This window comes from Dreissena polymorpha, chromosome 13 (assembly GCF_020536995.1).
Source record: "Dreissena polymorpha isolate Duluth1 chromosome 13, UMN_Dpol_1.0, whole genome shotgun sequence".
In the NCBI taxonomy this organism is placed as follows: domain Eukaryota; kingdom Metazoa; phylum Mollusca; class Bivalvia; order Myida; family Dreissenidae; genus Dreissena; species Dreissena polymorpha.
In genome coordinates this window covers 21864272-21883846 of record NC_068367.1, presented here as the reverse complement: position 1 = coordinate 21883846, position 19575 = coordinate 21864272, and the positions used below count along the sequence as shown (strand labels likewise).

The 19575-nt window shown below is 34.7% G+C and overlaps 1 protein-coding gene across 5 annotated transcripts in view; it reads right to left on the bottom strand.

The window, feature by feature from the left end:
- The window catches only part of LOC127856203 (oocyte zinc finger protein XlCOF7.1-like), a 39370-nt gene that overhangs the window by 17678 nt on the left and 2117 nt on the right, over positions 1–19575 (bottom strand). For 4 of the 5 annotated variants that reach the window (XM_052392271.1, XM_052392272.1, XM_052392267.1 and 1 more), the window contains exons 2-3: positions 11158–11218; positions 3912–6055 (exon numbers count right to left, since the gene is read on the bottom strand). In XM_052392271.1, coding sequence (XP_052248231.1) covers positions 3912–6037 — 2126 coding nt within the window. In that variant the 5' untranslated portion in view covers positions 6038–6055; positions 11158–11218. The remainder of the gene's footprint in view (positions 1–3911; positions 6056–11157; positions 11219–19575) is intronic. The other variant, XM_052392268.1, reaches the window with a different exon arrangement.

The following is a 19575-nucleotide window of genomic DNA, read 5'->3' as shown; positions in this document are numbered from 1 at the left end:
CCAAAATGCGAATACCGTGAAAACTTTAACAATCTAATGACCTCACTTTGAAAATGCTCTTTTACGAACTCTGTCCTTTTATATGATGCCCTCTGCAGAATGTAAAGTGTTTTGTCTGCGTTGGAACTTATGTTGTGTCTGTGACTGTGATACATCCCTTATTTGGTTCCGGACAAATATCCGTATCGGCGTATACTTTTTGGTCATAATTTATCACTGTTTCCTAGGGCTGATATGTGTAAGTCATCCTTGGGAAAAAGTGTCCACTGATTTACATACTTTATTCAGCTTTTCTTCTATCGGCCTCTAAAGCGACATCCCTCTACCGAGTAATGGAGCGCATTTTTATACGGTTAGTCATGCCTGGTGACGCGTCCAAACCAATCCATCTTTCTTCGTTGACTGTGTTCTGTGTCCGAGTTAAGCGTCCTAGTCTTTCAGCTGTACAGCTTGTCCACAACCTGCTCATGTCATCACTGCGTTGTCCATGGCAATTTTTATTCGGACCTCACGAACCTCAACGGAACATGAGCAAATCGGACAAGTTTGCTTCCAAGCACTTGAAGCTGCCCATCTTTTCCAGTTTCTTGCCGTTCATGGTCATGTCTGTACCGGTGGTCTTCATTCTCTACTTCTCTGTGCTGACCTCAATCCCGTATTTTACAGCTCTTGCAGTTTCTTGTTAAGGTATTGGAATTCACTGATGGTGAAACCAATGAGGGCAATATTAGCGAATCCCAATTTTGAGATGAGACTTTCGCCGATGGCGTTGCGAAGGTCTTGAAGGATCTACTTCGTAATCTTCACACACAAAAATGTTGAACAGGACTTGGGAGAGCAGATATTCCTGAAAGAAGCTTACTGATGTCCGGAAGTCAGTCAACTTTCCATTAAGATATACTGCGCTGCTGAAGTTTCCGTAGAGTTCTTAGATTACTTGAATCAGCCATTCTTCAATGTTATGTTGAACCCTCTTAGAGACTGCAATAGGCCATTATGCCACACGCAGAAGATAAAAATCGATAAAGTTTTTTTTAAAAGATCACGTTGTTGTTGCATGTGTTTCTCAATGATGACTCTGTAGTTGAAGATTTGTTCGAATATGCTCCGCCCAGCTCTTAATCCAGCCTGTTATTTTGCCAGCAGTTCCTCGCCCTTATTTTTCAATTGGTTAAGGATGATGATTTACATGTTTTGCTGGGATGGATGGTAAGCCAGATAGTGTTGTCATTTGGCACATCTTAAGGTTGCCATATTTCGGTCGGGGGATGACCAGAAATTTGGTGTTTAATTGTTGTTACATCGCTGCTAAATCCAACCACTCCTTGGTCTCTTTTATCATCTTCACTGCCCTACAATCATGGCTGGTGTACTTCTCATACCTCAGCTCTCTTCTTTTATCACAGAGGCCTACGGACGTCACCGATGGCTTGTTCTTTGGCAATTTACACTACTTACCTTCAAATCATGTATTATTAGTCCTTGTTTATATATATCATTCGAAACTTGAAAAGCAACGCTCCTTTTTTACATATAAAATAGCTGTTAAGTTTAACATTTCGTTCAGATGAATGTGTTGGTTAAAAATTTGTACAATATTATGTTTACATTAAAAATAATATAAAGTCGCTTAAAAGCTGCTAAATCACAAATTGTAAGGCAAATGAAGCCAACAAATGTTAGCAATCTCAAGAAAACGGCATTTATGTCAGTAAAACATCGTTTAAAATGTATAATTCACTTACAAATTACATCTAACTTAACAAGGTCGATTTGTTTTGATAGCCCTAAGCTAGATCTTTCGCGATCTGATTGTGTACTTTTAAAATTTAGCCGTTAATACAAAATGTAATTTCCATAGGTTATAGAACGTAAGGGTATAAGCATTTGTAATTATTGTAATTAATTTATGTTTCATGATTGATTTCTCTGTTCTATACAATATATTGAAATGCTAGCAAGGGGAAGCTTGAAGTGAAATAGATTGGTTAGTTTTGCTCACGTGGAATTAACACAACAATACCAAGGGCATTATAAATAGTTGAAAAGAGTCGTCAATTGACACTGACCTCAAAGAATGCGTTGAAATGATTTAAGCAGTGAGTTTGAAAAACTTTGGTAATTTGTAAACAAAGTTTTTTTTCAAACTGTTGTATTAAACGACATATTTTTTTCTTAATGTCAAACAATATATATTTTTCTTTTTCTCACATGTTCACAGCCTGTAACTTTGCATCTTTAAAATAAATAGCAATATGTACAAAAGTACATAGCAACACGGCAACAAACTCAATAAAAAAAGCATATAACTACATTATCTAGCAAGACACCTTTGTGAATAGAGCAAATATGCCCCACATTGCAATAACACATTTGTATCAAACCTCCCCTAATGTCAACAAAAGAAGCTTTAGGGTCACCTTTGGCCATCATACGTTACCTTGATCTTAAAGATAGTGAGACACGTTTATAACAAGATATGTCGACTTATGATGGTATGCATGTATTGCCAATTTTGTTAAACTCCAAAAAAGGCAAATTTAGAGGAAATACAATAATGTTTGTTGCAAAATTTAAACGTTTACTACATAGTGAAACCTTGACCTTAAAGGTAAGGTCAAAGGTTTTTCGCGAGAAACGCCGTTCTTAAAAAGTTGATAATTTTGCGAAGTTATCTCAAAGCCCATGAATACATGGCAAAGTTATAGCAAAAACAGGGATTTGTATGGTCGACATTAGATGTTTTCCCTCTAAAGGTGACGTTGTTCTAATAGGTAGGGAGACGGCGCTACACGCGAGATGGCGTCTTATGATAGTGGATATTTATAGAAAGTTATTTAAAACTCAATGGATAAATTTCAAATTTATGGCTTAGACAGGAATAATCAAGCAGATTTATGGCAAAATGTTGTGTTTACTCTCTAAGTAAGACATTGACCTTTAAGATTGGGAGAAGGGTGATACGCGCGACATTAAATGGTGGTTTACATTTGTGTGTCAATTTATTTTATGGCAGAGATAGGAAGCTTCATACAGACGTAATATATGCCGCTTTGTCGAATAACATTGGTGGTTAGTTATTTCATAATCCATTAACATATGGCGAAGTTATTTCTAAGACAGAACTGTTTAAGCTGCTTTATGGTAAGGTTTAACTTTTTAGTGTGACATTGACCTTTGAAAGTGGATGATATGTGTTTCATGAAACACGTTGTATGTGCTGATGGTGATTTTTGTGGTGAGTACTAATCAATATATAGCCAAGTTTTGGCTAAAACAGGAATTTGAAACTTTTGTTTTGACAAAATATACCTTTGACCTATAAGTGTGCACTTGATCTTTGTATGAGGGATACAAATGTTTAAAACGAACGTCGTCTTGTGGTGGTGTCCATGTGTGAAAGGTATAATTGTGCCTTAATAGTCGGTTTAATGGCTGAGATAGGAAGCTCCACACAGACAAACAAACGGTAAGACGTTCAGATAGACAATGTAACTACTATATGCTGCGTAGTTGAAGGAAAAGTGCCTACACATTTTTAATAGTTTATTTAGTTCAATAGATATATTTATACTTTGAAATCTAAATGCTTAACTTTGAACCATTTGCTCGTTTTACGCATATATATTCATGTTACGCAATACTTGAAATGGTGACATGATGCCGAACTTGAAATCGGCCTTTTCATAGCTGATATAATTAAACTTATCAAATTTCATAGACCATACCAAACATATGTGTCTTGGTCGACATTCGCAAGGAACAAGTCAATTTAACGCTCGGGTTGTCTCAGTATCGTAACGGCAGAAAGGGGCATATTTCGAAGGAAAGTATGGTTTTTGCTACCCAGAGAGTTTTACAATATAAGTGACTTTTATGTAAACATAGTTATAATCATAATATATACTTACATGTTAACAGACTCTTCTTGTTGTACACTTGTTTTGTAAGATTCAGCTTTCAGAAGAACGTGAGTGCGTGTTGACCTTAACATTTTATGAATTTCAGAGCATTCATCGCATAGAAATTCGTTTTCGCACTGCTGACATACGTTTCGAGCTTCTTTCTTATAGTTCATGGCCATACAAGGATCACATAATTTGGTTTCTTTCTTTGAAGTCTCGACGAACTTTTGAGCACTCGTGAGATCGTGAGTGCGAGTTAACTTTCCGACTTTATGGGTTTCAGAGCAATCGGCACATAAAAATTCGTTGTCGCACTGCTTACATACGTCCCGTGCTTCTTTCTTGACATTCATTGCACCACAAGGGTTACACAATTTGGTTTCTTTCTTTGAAGTATCCACGAACTTTTTGGCACTCACAAGAGCGTGAGTGCTAGTTAATTTTCCAACTTTATGGTTTTCAGAGCATTCATCACAAAGATATTCGTTTTCACACTGCTGACATACGTTTATGGCTACTTTTTTTACGTTCTTGGACCCACATGGGTCACATAATTTAGTTTCTTTCTTTGATGTCTCGCCGAACTTTTCAGCACTCATAAGATCGTGAGTGCGAGTTAACTTTCCGACTCTATGGTTTTCAGAACATTCGGCACATAAAAATTCGTTGTCGCACTGCTGACATACGTCCCGTGCTTCTTTCTTGACATTTTTGGCATCGCAAGGATCGCAAAATTTGGTTTCTTCCTTTAATGATTCAACAAACATTTTAGCAGTGACAAGAAGATGACTGCTTGTTATCTTCCCGACTTTATGATTGTCAGAGCATTCGGCGCATAGAAATTCGTTTCCACACTCCTTACATACATTGTGTGCGTCTTTCTTGACATTCCTGGCAACACAAGGGTCACATAATTTGGTGCCTTTCTTTGAAGTCTCTACAAATGTTTGAGCACTCACAAGAATGTGAGTGCTAGATAACCTCCCAACTTTATGGTTTTCAGAGCATTCGGCACATAAAAATTCGTTGTCGCACTGCTGACATACGTCCCGTGCTTCTTTCTTGACATTTTTGGCATCGCAAGGATCGCAAAATTTGCTTTCTTCCTTTAATGATTCAACAAACATTTTAGCAGTGACAAGAAGGTGACTGCTTGTTATCTTCCCGACTTTATGATTGTCAGAGCATTCGGCGCATAGAAATTCGTTTCCACACTCCTTACATACATTTTGTGCGTCTTTCTTGACATTCCTGGCAACACAAGGGTCACATAATTTGGTGTCTGTCTTTGAAGTCTCTACAAATGTTTGAGCACTCACAAGAATGTGAGTGTTAGATAACCTCCCAACTTTATGGTTTTCAGAGCATTCGGCGCATAGAAATTCGTTTTCACACTGCTGGCATACGTTTCTTGCTTCTTTCTTTATATTCTTGGCACCACAAGGGTCACATAATTTGATGTTTTTCTTTGAAGTCTTGATGAATTTGTCAGCCTTCATAAGAACGTGAGAGCTAGTTAACTTCCCGACTTTATGGTTTTCGGAGCATCCAGCGCATAAAAATTCGTTTTCGCATTGCTGACATACGTTAAGAGCTTCTGTTTTTATATTCTTGGCATCACAAGGTTCACAACATTTGGTGTCTTTCTGTAAAATTCCGACAAACCTTTCAGCACTGAAAAGAACATGAGTTCCAGTTAACATCCCGACTTTATGATTTTCAGAACATTCAGCGCAAAGAAATTCGTTTCCACATTTCCGACAAACGTTTTTAGCTTCTTTTTTTAAATTTTTAGCATTACACGGGTCGCAGAATAGGATAACTTTGTTTAAAGTATCGATGAACATTTCAACACTGATGAGTGCGTGATTTCTAGTTAACTTGCCAACTGTGTGGTTTTCAGAGCATTCAGGGCATAGAAATTCGTTTTCGCATTGCTGGCATACGTTTCTTGCTTCTTTCTTGACATTCTTAGCACCACAAGGAGCACAGCACTGAAATGTGTGCTCTGTTCTTTTGTTCTGGTCAGTTTTGTTGCCAAAATCCGCCTCAAAATCTGATGATTTCAAGATGTCATCAAATGTTTGTGGTTCATATGATTTTGTTTTACGTTTTTCAATATCTTTTTCCATTGTTTACAATGCGTATTTCTAAAACAAATGATTGCATATTTATTTTATTAAAATGGTTTTCATAGAGGGGAATATACAATCTGAAATGTTCATATTGGTATTGTATAAATATCGGACTGTGTTGATGAAAAATCAATGCAAACATGATTTAATTTATTTAATGTCTCCAAGATTTGATATGAATTTATATAGTTTTATATCATGAACTTGGTATGTCGTGAACGATGGACTGAAAATTAAACAAGACATACACTGGAAGAATTGTACTTCAGACACATTATCAGGAGCGAAATTATTACAAATACATGCCTTTTGACGATCAATGTATTTAGTCATTGGTCACTTCTTTGGTAGAAAAGCTTAGTAAATAAAAAAACAAATTTTTGGCAATAACGAATAGCATAGATCATCGCGATGTACATAAAAAGCAACAAAGAAGAATAGCGACTACTTTATTGCATTTTAAAGCTCAATGGTCTTACTAGTCACAATAGTAGAAAAAACGTTCTTAGTCACGATGAAATAGAAAACAAACACTATCAGATAAATCCCTTCTTGTTGGCAAGATTTTAGAATCAATCGTTAATGCAGTTAAAAATTAAAAAAACAACAACATTTTTTTGCGAATGCGAGTTGAACGTAAAACTTTTCATCGCATGATGAGGTGTTTCTACAATCTATTTATTACAAAACTTCGAGTACTGCATATCGGTGAGTTCGACGTATCGATATAATCCGAAACATGTAAAATTTCTGCCCAATAACTTCTGAGGACCGGTTTACAAGTTTTTTCCACGGTAATGTAAATAAAATTACCCGGTAAAAAGCCTATCTTCTGGTAAGTAAGATCTCTTTTTCAACAAAATACGATGTCGTTCACAAAGTCATGCACAGTTGCATAAGTTTTTAAGGCTTGAGAGTGTATATTACGATTTTCGTCAGTTATTTTTCCGAAAAAAACATGCCGTAGTAAATGATGTCACGCGGCAATGCGCGCGTTAGATGGTGCTGTATTTTTTTCTGTATATGATCATGCTACTACGATAACGATATCTTGCTCAAACTTCATACCAGACAATTTAAATAAAATGTTTTTTGTCTTTGATATTTAATCTTGGTGTTTCCAATTAATATGTTTTTATGTTCAGTCCCAACATCACCAAATTTTGCCTGAAGAAAGTTCGATTTAAAATTGCTAACACTAAATTAACATTAGAGGACTATAAATTCGAAAGTTATTGCCAAGTTTTTGTTTTTGGAAATCTGTATTAATGGTTATATTATTTTGTTATTTTTTAATAAAGTGCGCATATATTTTAAATATTATAAATAACAATATGCAAACTAATGAAATCAATGGTAAAATTGTATGTATTGTTTTAATTAACTACTAACTAATTACTCTTATATAGCACAAAATTGACAGTTTCGAACTTGTTGCAAAATAATTTACAAAGCGTTAAACCGTTAATACACCGACACGCAGTACAGTTCATAACAAACAATATGTCGTTCGACCGTATGCAGAACCCAGCTTATATCGATATAAAATGTATCATTGTTCATAATGGAATTTAATTTCTTCACAAAAGGATACAAAACAACGAACTGATGTTTTTTATTTATTCTTTACGATTTAAAAAAAATGAATACAGATGCTTAATACACCGATACATGGTATCACCAGGCTTCAATTATGAATAAGCGCATCAAATGATTTTGTGAAAATAATAATAGTATTTCGGAAGCACAATTCTGATTTCGTAAAGGTAAGTCATCAATAGATGCTATATACATATTTATGTTTATTGTACACAAATTTATTAATACAAATAAAAGACTCTGTGTAATACACGTAGATATATTGAAATGTTTTGATAGTTTATATAGAAATGAATTGTGGTTAAAACTTCATAAAACTGGTATAAGTGTTAAAATATTTCAATTTATTAAGGATATATATGACAATGTTAAATCATGTTCTACTTATTCTGACTACTTTCGTTACTCCGTTGGTCTACGCTAAGGGGATGCAATGTTCCCTTCGCTCTTTTCTCTGTTTCTAGAGGACCTAGAGATGTAATTACAACATAATATAGAGTCTGTTTTAATTATATACCATATTTAACGTATATTACTCCTTTCCGCTGATGATATGGTCTCAAAATAAGTCATGAAAAAGTCAAAACCCATTTGGATAATCTTTTTTTGTTTTTATCTCCACGCTTTACGGAGAAACAGTGGGGATATTGTATTGATCTCCGTCTTTCGTCCGTCCGTTTGTCCGTCCGTACAGACCACCTGCTCCTCCTACACTATTAGCACTAGAACCTTGAAACTAACACACATGTAGCTATGAGCATATGTGCGACCGTGAACTATTTGGAATTTTGATCTGATCCCTCGGTCAAAAGTTATGGGGGTTGGGGTGGGGCCGGATTAGAGATTTTCCTGCGACCGCGATTCAAAAAAGGCTCATAACTACTGTGTCCCTACATATATTGCTTTCATATTTGGTATGTATTTGTATCTGGACAAGACCTTTCCTTGTGCATACATGTTTTGACCCCTGTGACCTTGACCTTGAATTTGAGGTCAGTTTTCAGGTTTCGAAATCTGTGACCGCGATTCGGAAAAGGCTCTTAACTATTGTGTCCCTTCAGACATTGCTTTCATATTTGGTATGCATGTGTATCTGGACAAGACCTTTCCATGCGCATAAAATGTTTGAAACCTGTGACCTTGACCTTGAATTTAAGGTCAGCTTTCAGGTTTCGAAATCTGCGACCGCGATTCGGAAAAGGCTCATGCCTACTGTGTCCCTTCAGATATTGCTTTCATATTTGGTATGCATTATGTATCTAGACAACACCTTTCCATGCGCATACAATGTTTTACCCCTGTGACTCTGACCTTGAACTTGTGGTCAGCTTTCAGGTTTCAAAGTCTGCGACCATTGCCAACCCTGGGGCGCCCCTGGGACAATATGCGGCGTGGGGATACGCGTCGGCCTCTGCCGCGCCATTTCTAGTTTGATATTGGGGTCTTAAAGTAAACATTTCAAACAAGCATTATGGTTTTCCGTAAGAATGGCAGTTTAAACCAAAATGAGAGATTGACATATTATGACCATACCATCGAAACAGTTAATAGTTTTACTTACCTAACTACTGTTATACATTATACAGCTAGTTTCACTGCTCGCTAGTTAAACCAAGAACATTGTTTAGGTAAAGCACTTAAGGCTATAAATACTATATTGTGCCAGTGTAAAATGTAGTATCTAAATTCTAAAATACTTTTATTTATTCGATTCTTTATTATGCCTCAAAAATATGATATTTAAAAAAAAGTCTTAAGAAACAAAACGTATCATTTAAATGGCTGTAAATGTATGCTGAAGCAATACTCAACAGTTGTAGGGCATGTGTTAATGGAGAGTTGGGTAGATACCCACTTAACTCTAATCGTTTTATATTATTTTAATTATTTGTTTAAAATAAGATTGAGTGCTAATATTGTTCTCCATACAATGTGTAATATGAATGTTGAAGAGTGAAAGTGGGGATTATGTGGTTATCTCCGCCGTCTGTCCGTCCGTCCTGGCCACTATCTCCTCCTACACTATTAGCACTAGAACCTTGAAACTTACACACTTGGTAGCTAAGAGAATATATGCGACGGTGCACTATTTGGAATTTTGATCTGACACCTGGGTCGAAAGTTATAGGCGTTGAGGTGGGGACGGGTCAGAAATGTTCCTGCGACCGCGATTCGAAAAAAGGCTCCTAACTACTGTGTCCCTTAATATATTGCTTTCATATTTGGTATCCATGTGTATCTAGACAACACCTCTCCATGTGCATACACTTTTTAATTCCTGTGACATTGACCTTGAATTTGAGGTCAGCGTCCAGGTTTCGAAATCGGCGACCGCGATTCGAAAAAGGCTCATAACTACTGTGTCCCTTCAGATATTGCTTTCATATTTGATTTGCACGTGTATCTGGACAACTCCTTTCAATGTGCAAAATGTTTTTGACCCATGTGATCTTGACATTGAACTGGAGGTCAGCGTTCAGGTTTCGAAATCTGCGACTGGCGATTCGAAATAGTCTCATACCTACTGTGTCCCTTCAGATATTGCTTTCATATTTGATACGCATGTGTATCGAGACAACACCTTTCCATGCGCATGAAACTCTTGAACTTGGTGTCCGCGTTCAGGTTTCGAAATCTGCGACCGCGATTCAAAAAAGCTCATAACGTCTGTGTCCCTTCAGATATTGCTTTCATATTTGGTACTCATGTGTATCTGGACAAGACCTTTCCATGCGCATACAAAAATTTACCACAGTGACCTTGGCCTTGAAATTAGGGTCCGCGTTTAGATATTGAAATCTATTTTGTGGTTATCTTCACCGTCTGTCCGTCCGTCCTGGCCACTATCTCCTCCTACACTATTAGCACTAGAACATTGAAACTCACACATGGTAGCTATGAGCATATGTGCGACAGTGCACTATTTGGCATTTCGATATGACCCCTGGGTCAAAAGCGATGGGGGTTTGGGTGGGCAGGGTCAGAGATTTACACTTTTTTAGGTTATTTTACATTAACTTCTTCATTTCTACACCTATTTACTTCAAACTGATACTGAGCATCACTTATGACAATACGGTCAATCACAACTATGCATGGCCCCATTCTGGGGCGCTCTGTGTCAAACATGCGGCGTGGGGATACGCGTCGGCCTCTGCCGCGCCATTTCTTGTTATGGAAATGTTTTAATAACCCTAGCTTTGTGTTGTAACTTCTTTTAAATGCCAGCTTTAAAACAGACTTATAGAAAGATTTATCAAGAATGGTATGTTATATTATGTGTTCTATATTGGACATGTATAGAGTGTTTAAATCTAAAATATTTTACGAAGCTTATTGGGATGTGTTACCAAGGAAGAATTTGTGTACATCCATTTAAAATCCAAACAGGGAGGTATGTCCGCAATGGTATTCCACCCAATTAAAGATATTGTTTATGTTGCATAAGAAGAGCTATTAATGATGGGTTTCACTTCGTTTGTATGTGTCCATGTTATAATGTTTTAAGACAAAAATACCTTAAACGTTATGTGTATGTTAATCCATCTGTGTTTAAGTATCACCATCTTCAGACTTCATCTGAAAAAAAAACGAACTTGTAAAGTTGTGTAAATATATAAAAGAAGCATTTGTAATTTGCAATTCATTGATCAATAATACCATATAACCGGTATCACTTTCAGAATCTTTCTGTCATTTAAAGTCTGTATGTTTTTACAGTTTACTAAATGAATATTTTTCTGTTATTTGTATTCAAATTAAATGTATTGAACACGTGACATACTTACTTCTATATTGTATGTATTAAGACGAAGTACTTATGTATAAGTCTAAATAAAATATATGTTCTGTTCTGTTAAACCGATACAACAGTTAACACTTTACCATCGAGTCTTATTTTGTTTGGTGATTCTTGGTACTTTCTTTCAAGAGCTAATACTTGATGGTAACATCAAAACCATGCTGGCTTCAATAAATCGTATGTTTAATAATGTTTATTTAAAGACGGCTCATATATAGCAATATAATACTTTTGTAGAAAGTATTGTCATTTAATTGAAAAAATATACAAATGTGTATGACATATTTTAGAGAGAAAAGCATATGATCAGCGGCCAGTTAATAATAATAAATTTGGAGCGGATTATTAAACAGTGATGTTTCTTATTAAAACAGATCTTTCACACAGTTTCTTTTTTAATAAAAGACATTCCTTCGTGTTTACCTAACAAACTTCTTCCAAAATGTATTTTTTGTAAAAGCTCGAATCTTAGAGACGATGCAATTACATATGTTATTTGACTTACTGGAAATATTTGATAGACCTACTATGATTGTTACATACATTTCTACGTACATTTCTATACGACTGATTGACATTGATTGTAAGAAAATTGTAAGAAATGTTTTGTTTTTTGTCAATCGAATCGGTGATGTTTTATCATATTGCATAAGTTTACAAAAACAAACATTTAATTATAGTGGATAACATTGACTTTTGTCTCAATGAAAGAGTATATTTTAATTCTTTCTGCCATGCAACGGCTACATTTAAAAACAATGTTCAGCATAACATAAATAACAAAAAAGAAAGCAATTTGACAATTTAATTAAAAATAACACAATATGAAAATTCTAAATCGAAGATGCTCGCTATAGAACAACATGTAAATACCAATTAAACTTATTTTATAAAATGTCCATAACATGTACAAATGTACTAATATGCATTTTGTTAATTGACGATTCGTTTATATTATTAATAAAACATATTTTTGGGTGATAGCTGAAGATCATTATCTAAGCAACGTGTAATTGTGAGAGAAAAAAGCAGTGTACAAGGGTGTTGTTACTATCAATACAACGCGTGTTTATAGATGACAATTATCTAAGCAACCCAGTGGGCACCCAACGTTGCTGTAACGTTGTATTTAGGTTGCATTCAAACGTTGCAGTTTGTTTGTCACAATGGTGTATATGAAAGTTTTCCTGACGTTTTTTTCCAAACGTTGCTGCAACGTTGTATTTAGGTTTCATTCAAACGCAGTATTTTTAAATTCTTTGTTTTTAATTATATAAAAATTAAAAAAAAAACAAAACTGCCTACCGCTCTTTCGAGTATTATCGGCAGATATGAACACTGTCGAGTTCGTTTCCTAGAAAAAAACAGTACTTGGTGTCTATAGAGGAGATAATGAAACGCTCCCCGAGAAGTCATCGAATCAACCAACTCTCGATCGCTAGGCGGACACCTCATCCACTAAACCTCTGCGACATTTGAACGTTTCAGCAAATTTTGTTGACTATTCACTTTTGGTTGAAACTAAATTCTACCATTTTAATGCATAACACAACTTAAATAATATATTTTATCCAGCGATGTTGAGTAAAAGTTCATCTTAAGCATCTTTAAGTTTAAGCTACTGATCTGTAAAATAAAAAAAAATGAATTTCTAAAATTTACAAGAGATCATATTTTCATTGGAACTGTATTATTTAAAGTACTGTAAACTTACCATTCGTTTCTTGAAGCAAAATAATTATTTGAAAAAAATAAGAAAGTATACATTCAACCTAGCGGTGATACTGAATTCAAGGGAAAAAACTATGAATTTAATACTGAATTTAAGAAAGAACACTGCAGAAAAATAGCAGACGCTAAAAGAGTGCACAATTACCCAGAAACAACGTTGTTGCAACATACTTCTCAAACGTTGCAACGTTGCAGAAACGTTCGGAAGTGGTTACTAATGTCGCGATCAGAATGCAACGTTTCTGAATCGTCCTTGCAACGTTATGATGAAACGTCCTGGTATTGTTTTGTATGCAACGTTATGGCAACGTTCGGTAATGGTTGCCGACGTTGCGACCTAAATATTACGTTTCAGCAACGTTCGTAAAACGGTTCATGCCCACTGAGAACATATAACTTGTAAGCCAAAAACACAGTTTGAAAGTACGATTCGGGAAAACAAAATCAGTTTAAAGGGGCCGTCCAACAGATTGGTAAATTGACAAAATTAAAAAAAGTTGTTTCAGATTCGCAAATTTTTGTTTTTGTTATGATATTTTTGAGAAAATAGTAAAACTGACCATTTTTATGCTCTTAAATATCCATTATACACATTTTTTGACGATTTGAAAACCTGAAAATTATAATGCGTCGTGCGACGCGAAACGATTGACTAATTTGGAAGGTTTTGTTGTAGTTATATTTTGGGAAACTACGAGGATTGCTTATATAGATAAAAAATACATCCGCTCTCAGCAGGAGCATGGATGGTCGAGTGGTCTAGGTGGACGACTTTTTACTCCAGGACTCCAGGGGTCAGTGGTTCGAGCCCTCTTGAGGGTTAGTTTGTTTCTTTTTTTAATTGTATTCTTGCTTTTCTACTGGAGATTTTTAGGTCAAATGTTTAAATTTATCAATATAAAGCATTTAATGACATGCCAAAATCCGTTGGATGGCCCCTTCAATATCATTATATACAAAAAACATGAACTATTATATCCACTTTAAAATATAAGAGAATAAAAACAAAACATATCATTATTTACATTAAACAAAATGACAAATACTTATCACCTTTATGTTATATATTAAGTCAAAGTAAAATAATTTCTTAAATAGGCACAGGCAGATGTGTTTTTAAAGTTGTGTTTTCGTTTGATTTATAAAATCACAAAAAACAAATTGATTCGATGGACATGTGATAGCAATTTCAAACTCTATTTAATAACTATGTTACTCTTCGGAGTACACTAGCGAGTTTAAAACATATGACTTGATAAAAATGATTCATGGTTGTTGAGAAAATCGGTTAAAAGCTCACGTGGGTGTAAATGAATCATCGTGGCGTGAGTCTTTAAAGAGAATAACTATCAAATGATGTAACAACAATCAAATATTACTTACGCTGTGCATGCATTTAAGTGCCCATCATTAGAATTCAGAAAAAAGTATTCGTTATCTTTGCGAGTAACCACATATTGATCACGTTAAGTAAAATGTAATGACTGCGCCCATGTTAAACAATATATTTTTCGTTTTGCATGATATCAGTTAAGTCTTTGAATATTTTTAGACTGACCACTATGCAGCCAAACAGGCTATGGTATAGAAATGTACAAATTAAATGATATTCTTAACTGAATATACCATGTGCAAATTGTTTTGAACGGTAACCCACTTTTACCAAAATAACGGTCACATTGGTTCCCAGAGAAAAACATAGCACCTTATTGACTTGAAGTCTCAAAAACGATTTCCCTCCAGTTATTTTTTATGGAAAGAAAATCAAAGGCATACAAAAGCACATTATCAGTACGGCTGATTATATACGAAACACGAAGACATCAAAACGGGTCTCATATTGCATGGTTTAAGAACTTAAGATCTCAATAGATCTTAGTTGTTATGTTTAAGTAGTGGGTTGAAGTTTACTGGTAAAGGTTATCATGACGCAGCTATTATAGAAAAAATGGAGAGTGAATAAACGTACGGCTACTGAGGTTGAACTATTAATGCACTACACATACAAGATCAACGTGCTCGTTTATTAGATGAAATAAAACGAAATCACCACAGGCATTTCAGATTTCCGTCGTGGAAATAAACAGAAAAACGTACGTAACGAAATGTTGAGCGTACATGACAGTTTTATCGACGCCCGGAGTTCCCAGATCATACAAAAGTACCGCAATAGAAGTTTTCATAGAAAACATTAGAGTAGGTCTGGATATATACCATACAATATTTCAACAAGATGAAATTTTGGCGAAAGTGTTTGACACATAATCATCGGTTGCTACCATGTCGGAATTTTGTTATGAGCCATTTATATATTGGGTCGAGTGCAGAATATTTCCCCGTGTGCAAGGGTCACTGCTTTAAGTATATAACAGATTAATAAATCGGTCCAGTAAAAACAACAACAAGATAATGTTAAACGAGTTAATGACATGTAAAAGAAACCAGTAACGAAATATGTCAATTAATGGAGTTGAAGCTTCTTAGGGATGCAATATCTGAAAGTAACGACTAAAACTAACTATCAAACTGAAACTGAAAGTTAACAAACGTGTTACACTTCCCTCGAAGTGACTATTCTTTGACACAGATTGAATTCATTTAATTGACAATGCCGCAAATAAAAGACATACACGTCGTATTGCCACGGATTAACACGATGAAGTAAGAAAAAACTTGAAAAATATGCTGCCTTGTGGGCCTCAGGGGAATCTAATAGCCCGTATTCGTCTAACTTTGGTATTTTAATAAAGAAGGATGGCTCTGTTTGGTGTTGATAAGGATACCAATAATGAAATAGGAGACTCTGCCAGATGTATATTGTAGTCATTAAATGGAAATTACTCTTTATAGTGATAATATTTATAAATGTATTTCATTCATTGGACATCAAACAGAGTATTAGCAGGTTTTCATGATCGGACAAGGCCAAAACGACAATTACTGTGGATCCCTTTGGTTTCTTAAACACCAATCGTATATTGTTTGGTTCGAAATTATCATCGCCACGTTTCATCGTTTCATGCAGAGGTTTTTGAGCGAGCTGAATGTAAGGATTGTGATGTTTGATTAAGTGTTGTTCATTGATGACTTTCGGTCCCATACGTTAAAGCTTAATTCAAGTTTTAAGCGTCTTCAGCAACATATTTCAACAATATAATGTTTACAATTTTATGATGAATTTTTGCAAGTACAAAATTTTATAACCAATCAAAAAGATATCGTCTATACTTAAACCACGCACATTTTCAGACAGTTTATGTGATTTAATTAATTTACTAATTACGGCCAAATAATAATTAAAAGATATGCAAGGCAACACAATGACTTGTTGATTGGTCATGCAACAAAGAAAATAAAGTCCAAACTCAGTAATGACAGAGCCATTTTGGAAACTGCAAAGCAAAACAATCTTGATAAACTCGAACGCTTACACTCCGTCTCTTATTTATCTTTGCAAATTATTAGAAACTACCGTTTGTTGTTCATATAGACACCTTTATATACGGCTCGGGGCACAGAGGTTTCTAAAGCGTAACGTTATATAAGTTCAAAGATATTCAGCTTTGAACAAAAAAGATAACACATCTAGAAAGAAAGCTAACATATGATTACGAATGTCATACTTAAATGTCAGTAGATCCAAAATGTGTAGCAACATGTGAAATAGGATTTATTGAACAATTTCTGATATCAAATCTATGGCTATTCATTCTACGGGAAACATTCTGATTAGTTTGTCCAACGTATTGTTTATTACAATTTTTACATGTAATAAGATCATAAGATTTTTACCATCGTGTGTTAAAGATACAACAGACTTTATTAACAAGATAAAAAATATTAAATTGAAAAAAGATTGCTACTTTGTAACCTTTGATGTATCTTCTTTATACACTAACATTCCCCATAGTGAGGGAATAGATGCTTGTAAATATTTTTTAAGAAAAGAAACTATAAATAACCATGTAAACGTTGATGATGTTGGCAAACTTTTGCAAGTTGTTCTTGAAAATAACTGTTTTGATTTCAATAATGATACTTATTTACAAACTATGGGTACTGCTATGGGAAGTCCTATGGCACCGTCTTATGCTTCCCTTTTTATGGGTAAATTTGAGGAAGATTTTCTTAACAATACCTCTATTAAACCATATATTTGGCTTAGATTTTTTGATGACATTTTTATGATATGGAATGGCTCTTTAGAAGATTTAAACACTTTTATTAATAATTTAAATAACTTCCATTCAACCATAAAATTTACCTCTCATATATCTCAACAGTGTGTATCTTTCCTTGATGTTTCTATATCAAAAAGTGAACTAGACACTGTGGTTACAAATATTTTTTGTAAACCCACTAATATGCATTTATACTTAGATTTTACGTCATCTCACCCCATGTCCTGTAAGCGGAGTATTCCATACAGTCAGGCAAAGCGCTACAGACGTATTATTTCTGATGATGATGTATTCAATCAGTCCTTATCTAGTTTATTGAAGTATTTTAAAAGTAGAAATTATCCAACAAATGTTATTGAAAATGGATTTTCTCAAGTGAAAAATATGACACAGGAAAGTGCATTATGTGTTACTCAGAGAAATACTGATTCAATAATACCATTTACTGTATGTTTTAATACATCACTTCCTCATATTGCTAAAATTTTACACAAATACTGGGATTTGTTCAGATTATCAAACAAGGAAAGTGTTAAGTCTTTACATTCATTTAAACCTATTTTGGCCTATAAAAGACCTAAGAATATACGTAACAGCCTTGTAAGATGTTCGGTGTCTTATAACAGTACTGATATTCATTTATCGGGTCAATGTAACCGACCAAGATGTACACATTGCAATAATATAAACATGTGTTCAAGTTTCAATAGTAGTGTTACTGGTTTATCGTATGATTTACGCTATGATGTTGATTGTACTTCGCGCAATGTTATATATCTTATTACATGTAAAAATTGTAATAAACAATACGTTGGACAAACTAATCAGAATGTTTCCCGTAGAATGAATAGCCATAGATTTGATATCAGAAATTGTTCAATAAATCCTATTTCACATGTTGCTACACATTTTGGATCTACTGACAATGATTGCACTTTATCAGATTTCTCCTTTGTACCAATTGATGTTGTTCAAAACAATCTAGACCGTTTATGTGAAGAAACATATTGGATACACAAATTAAAAACTATGATTCCTAACGGTCTAAATAATAAACTGCTGTATGACATATAGAACATAAACATAATTTACATATACATTTGATGTTTGTCTATTACTATGTTTTTTTATAAATTATATTATTACTAATAGACTGTTGTATCAGCAATGATCCATCTCTGTATTATGTATTATGTAATATTATGAACTATATATTTTTCCGCCAAACGACGTTACGTTATTGTATGACGTTGACGTCACTTCCTTTGTATTTGTTTATATTAATGTACTACTGATGAAGGCTACGGCCGAAACATGTTTAGTACCAGAAACATTTAAATAAACAGTGACGTGTTTGTACGATTTATTTAATTTTATACTTAAATGTAAATCAATTAACTAGGTCTTTGTTTCTAAAACAAAATATATTAAATTGCGCAATTTTAAAAGCATGATTTAATGTTTTTGTTGTACGTGATATTCTGATTATGACTACGTTACCGGCATTTACACTATTAAAACGTTTACAAAAAATAACCTTGCCCATTGATATAATATTGAGGTATATGTGTGCCACTAACAATTAAAATATAAATTAATCTAAGACCATCAAAAAACAGCAATTAATTTCAAATTTGAACAAGAGATTGCGACAAGAATTAAAAAAAATCCACACGCAAAAAAGGTAATGAAACTCTCTGCAGGGGCGTATTTAGGTGGTGGGCTAGGAGGCTGAAGCCCCCCCCCCCTCAACTGGCTGGCTAGAAACGATTACAAAATAATGAGCCCCTTAAAGTTTCAAACATATCCGCTTGTGTATTTCATGTTATATGCCCCTACTAAGCCATAAACAGCTGTCGATAAGTGTGATTTAGCCCCCAGGCATGTGTCCAGAAGATCTAACCTTCTCCAGCTAAACTGCACGCTTCATTGAGTGTAAGTGATAAACTGTGCTATTTGATTTGCTGAAGGAGAAACATTCAACTAATCAAATTTTTCGATTGTGATTCCCAGCTGTACCCCAACATGTACACTGTCTTGTCCATATCACGTGTGTTCTCTGTCACATCATGCGAGTGTGAGAGGAATATCAGTGCCCTAGGACTTGTTAAGGCAAAACTAAGATCATCAATGGGTCAGGACAGGTTGTCCGCTTGTTATCTGCTTTCCATTCATAGGGATATGGACATTAACATTTGCAATGTTGTACGTGAGTTTCATCG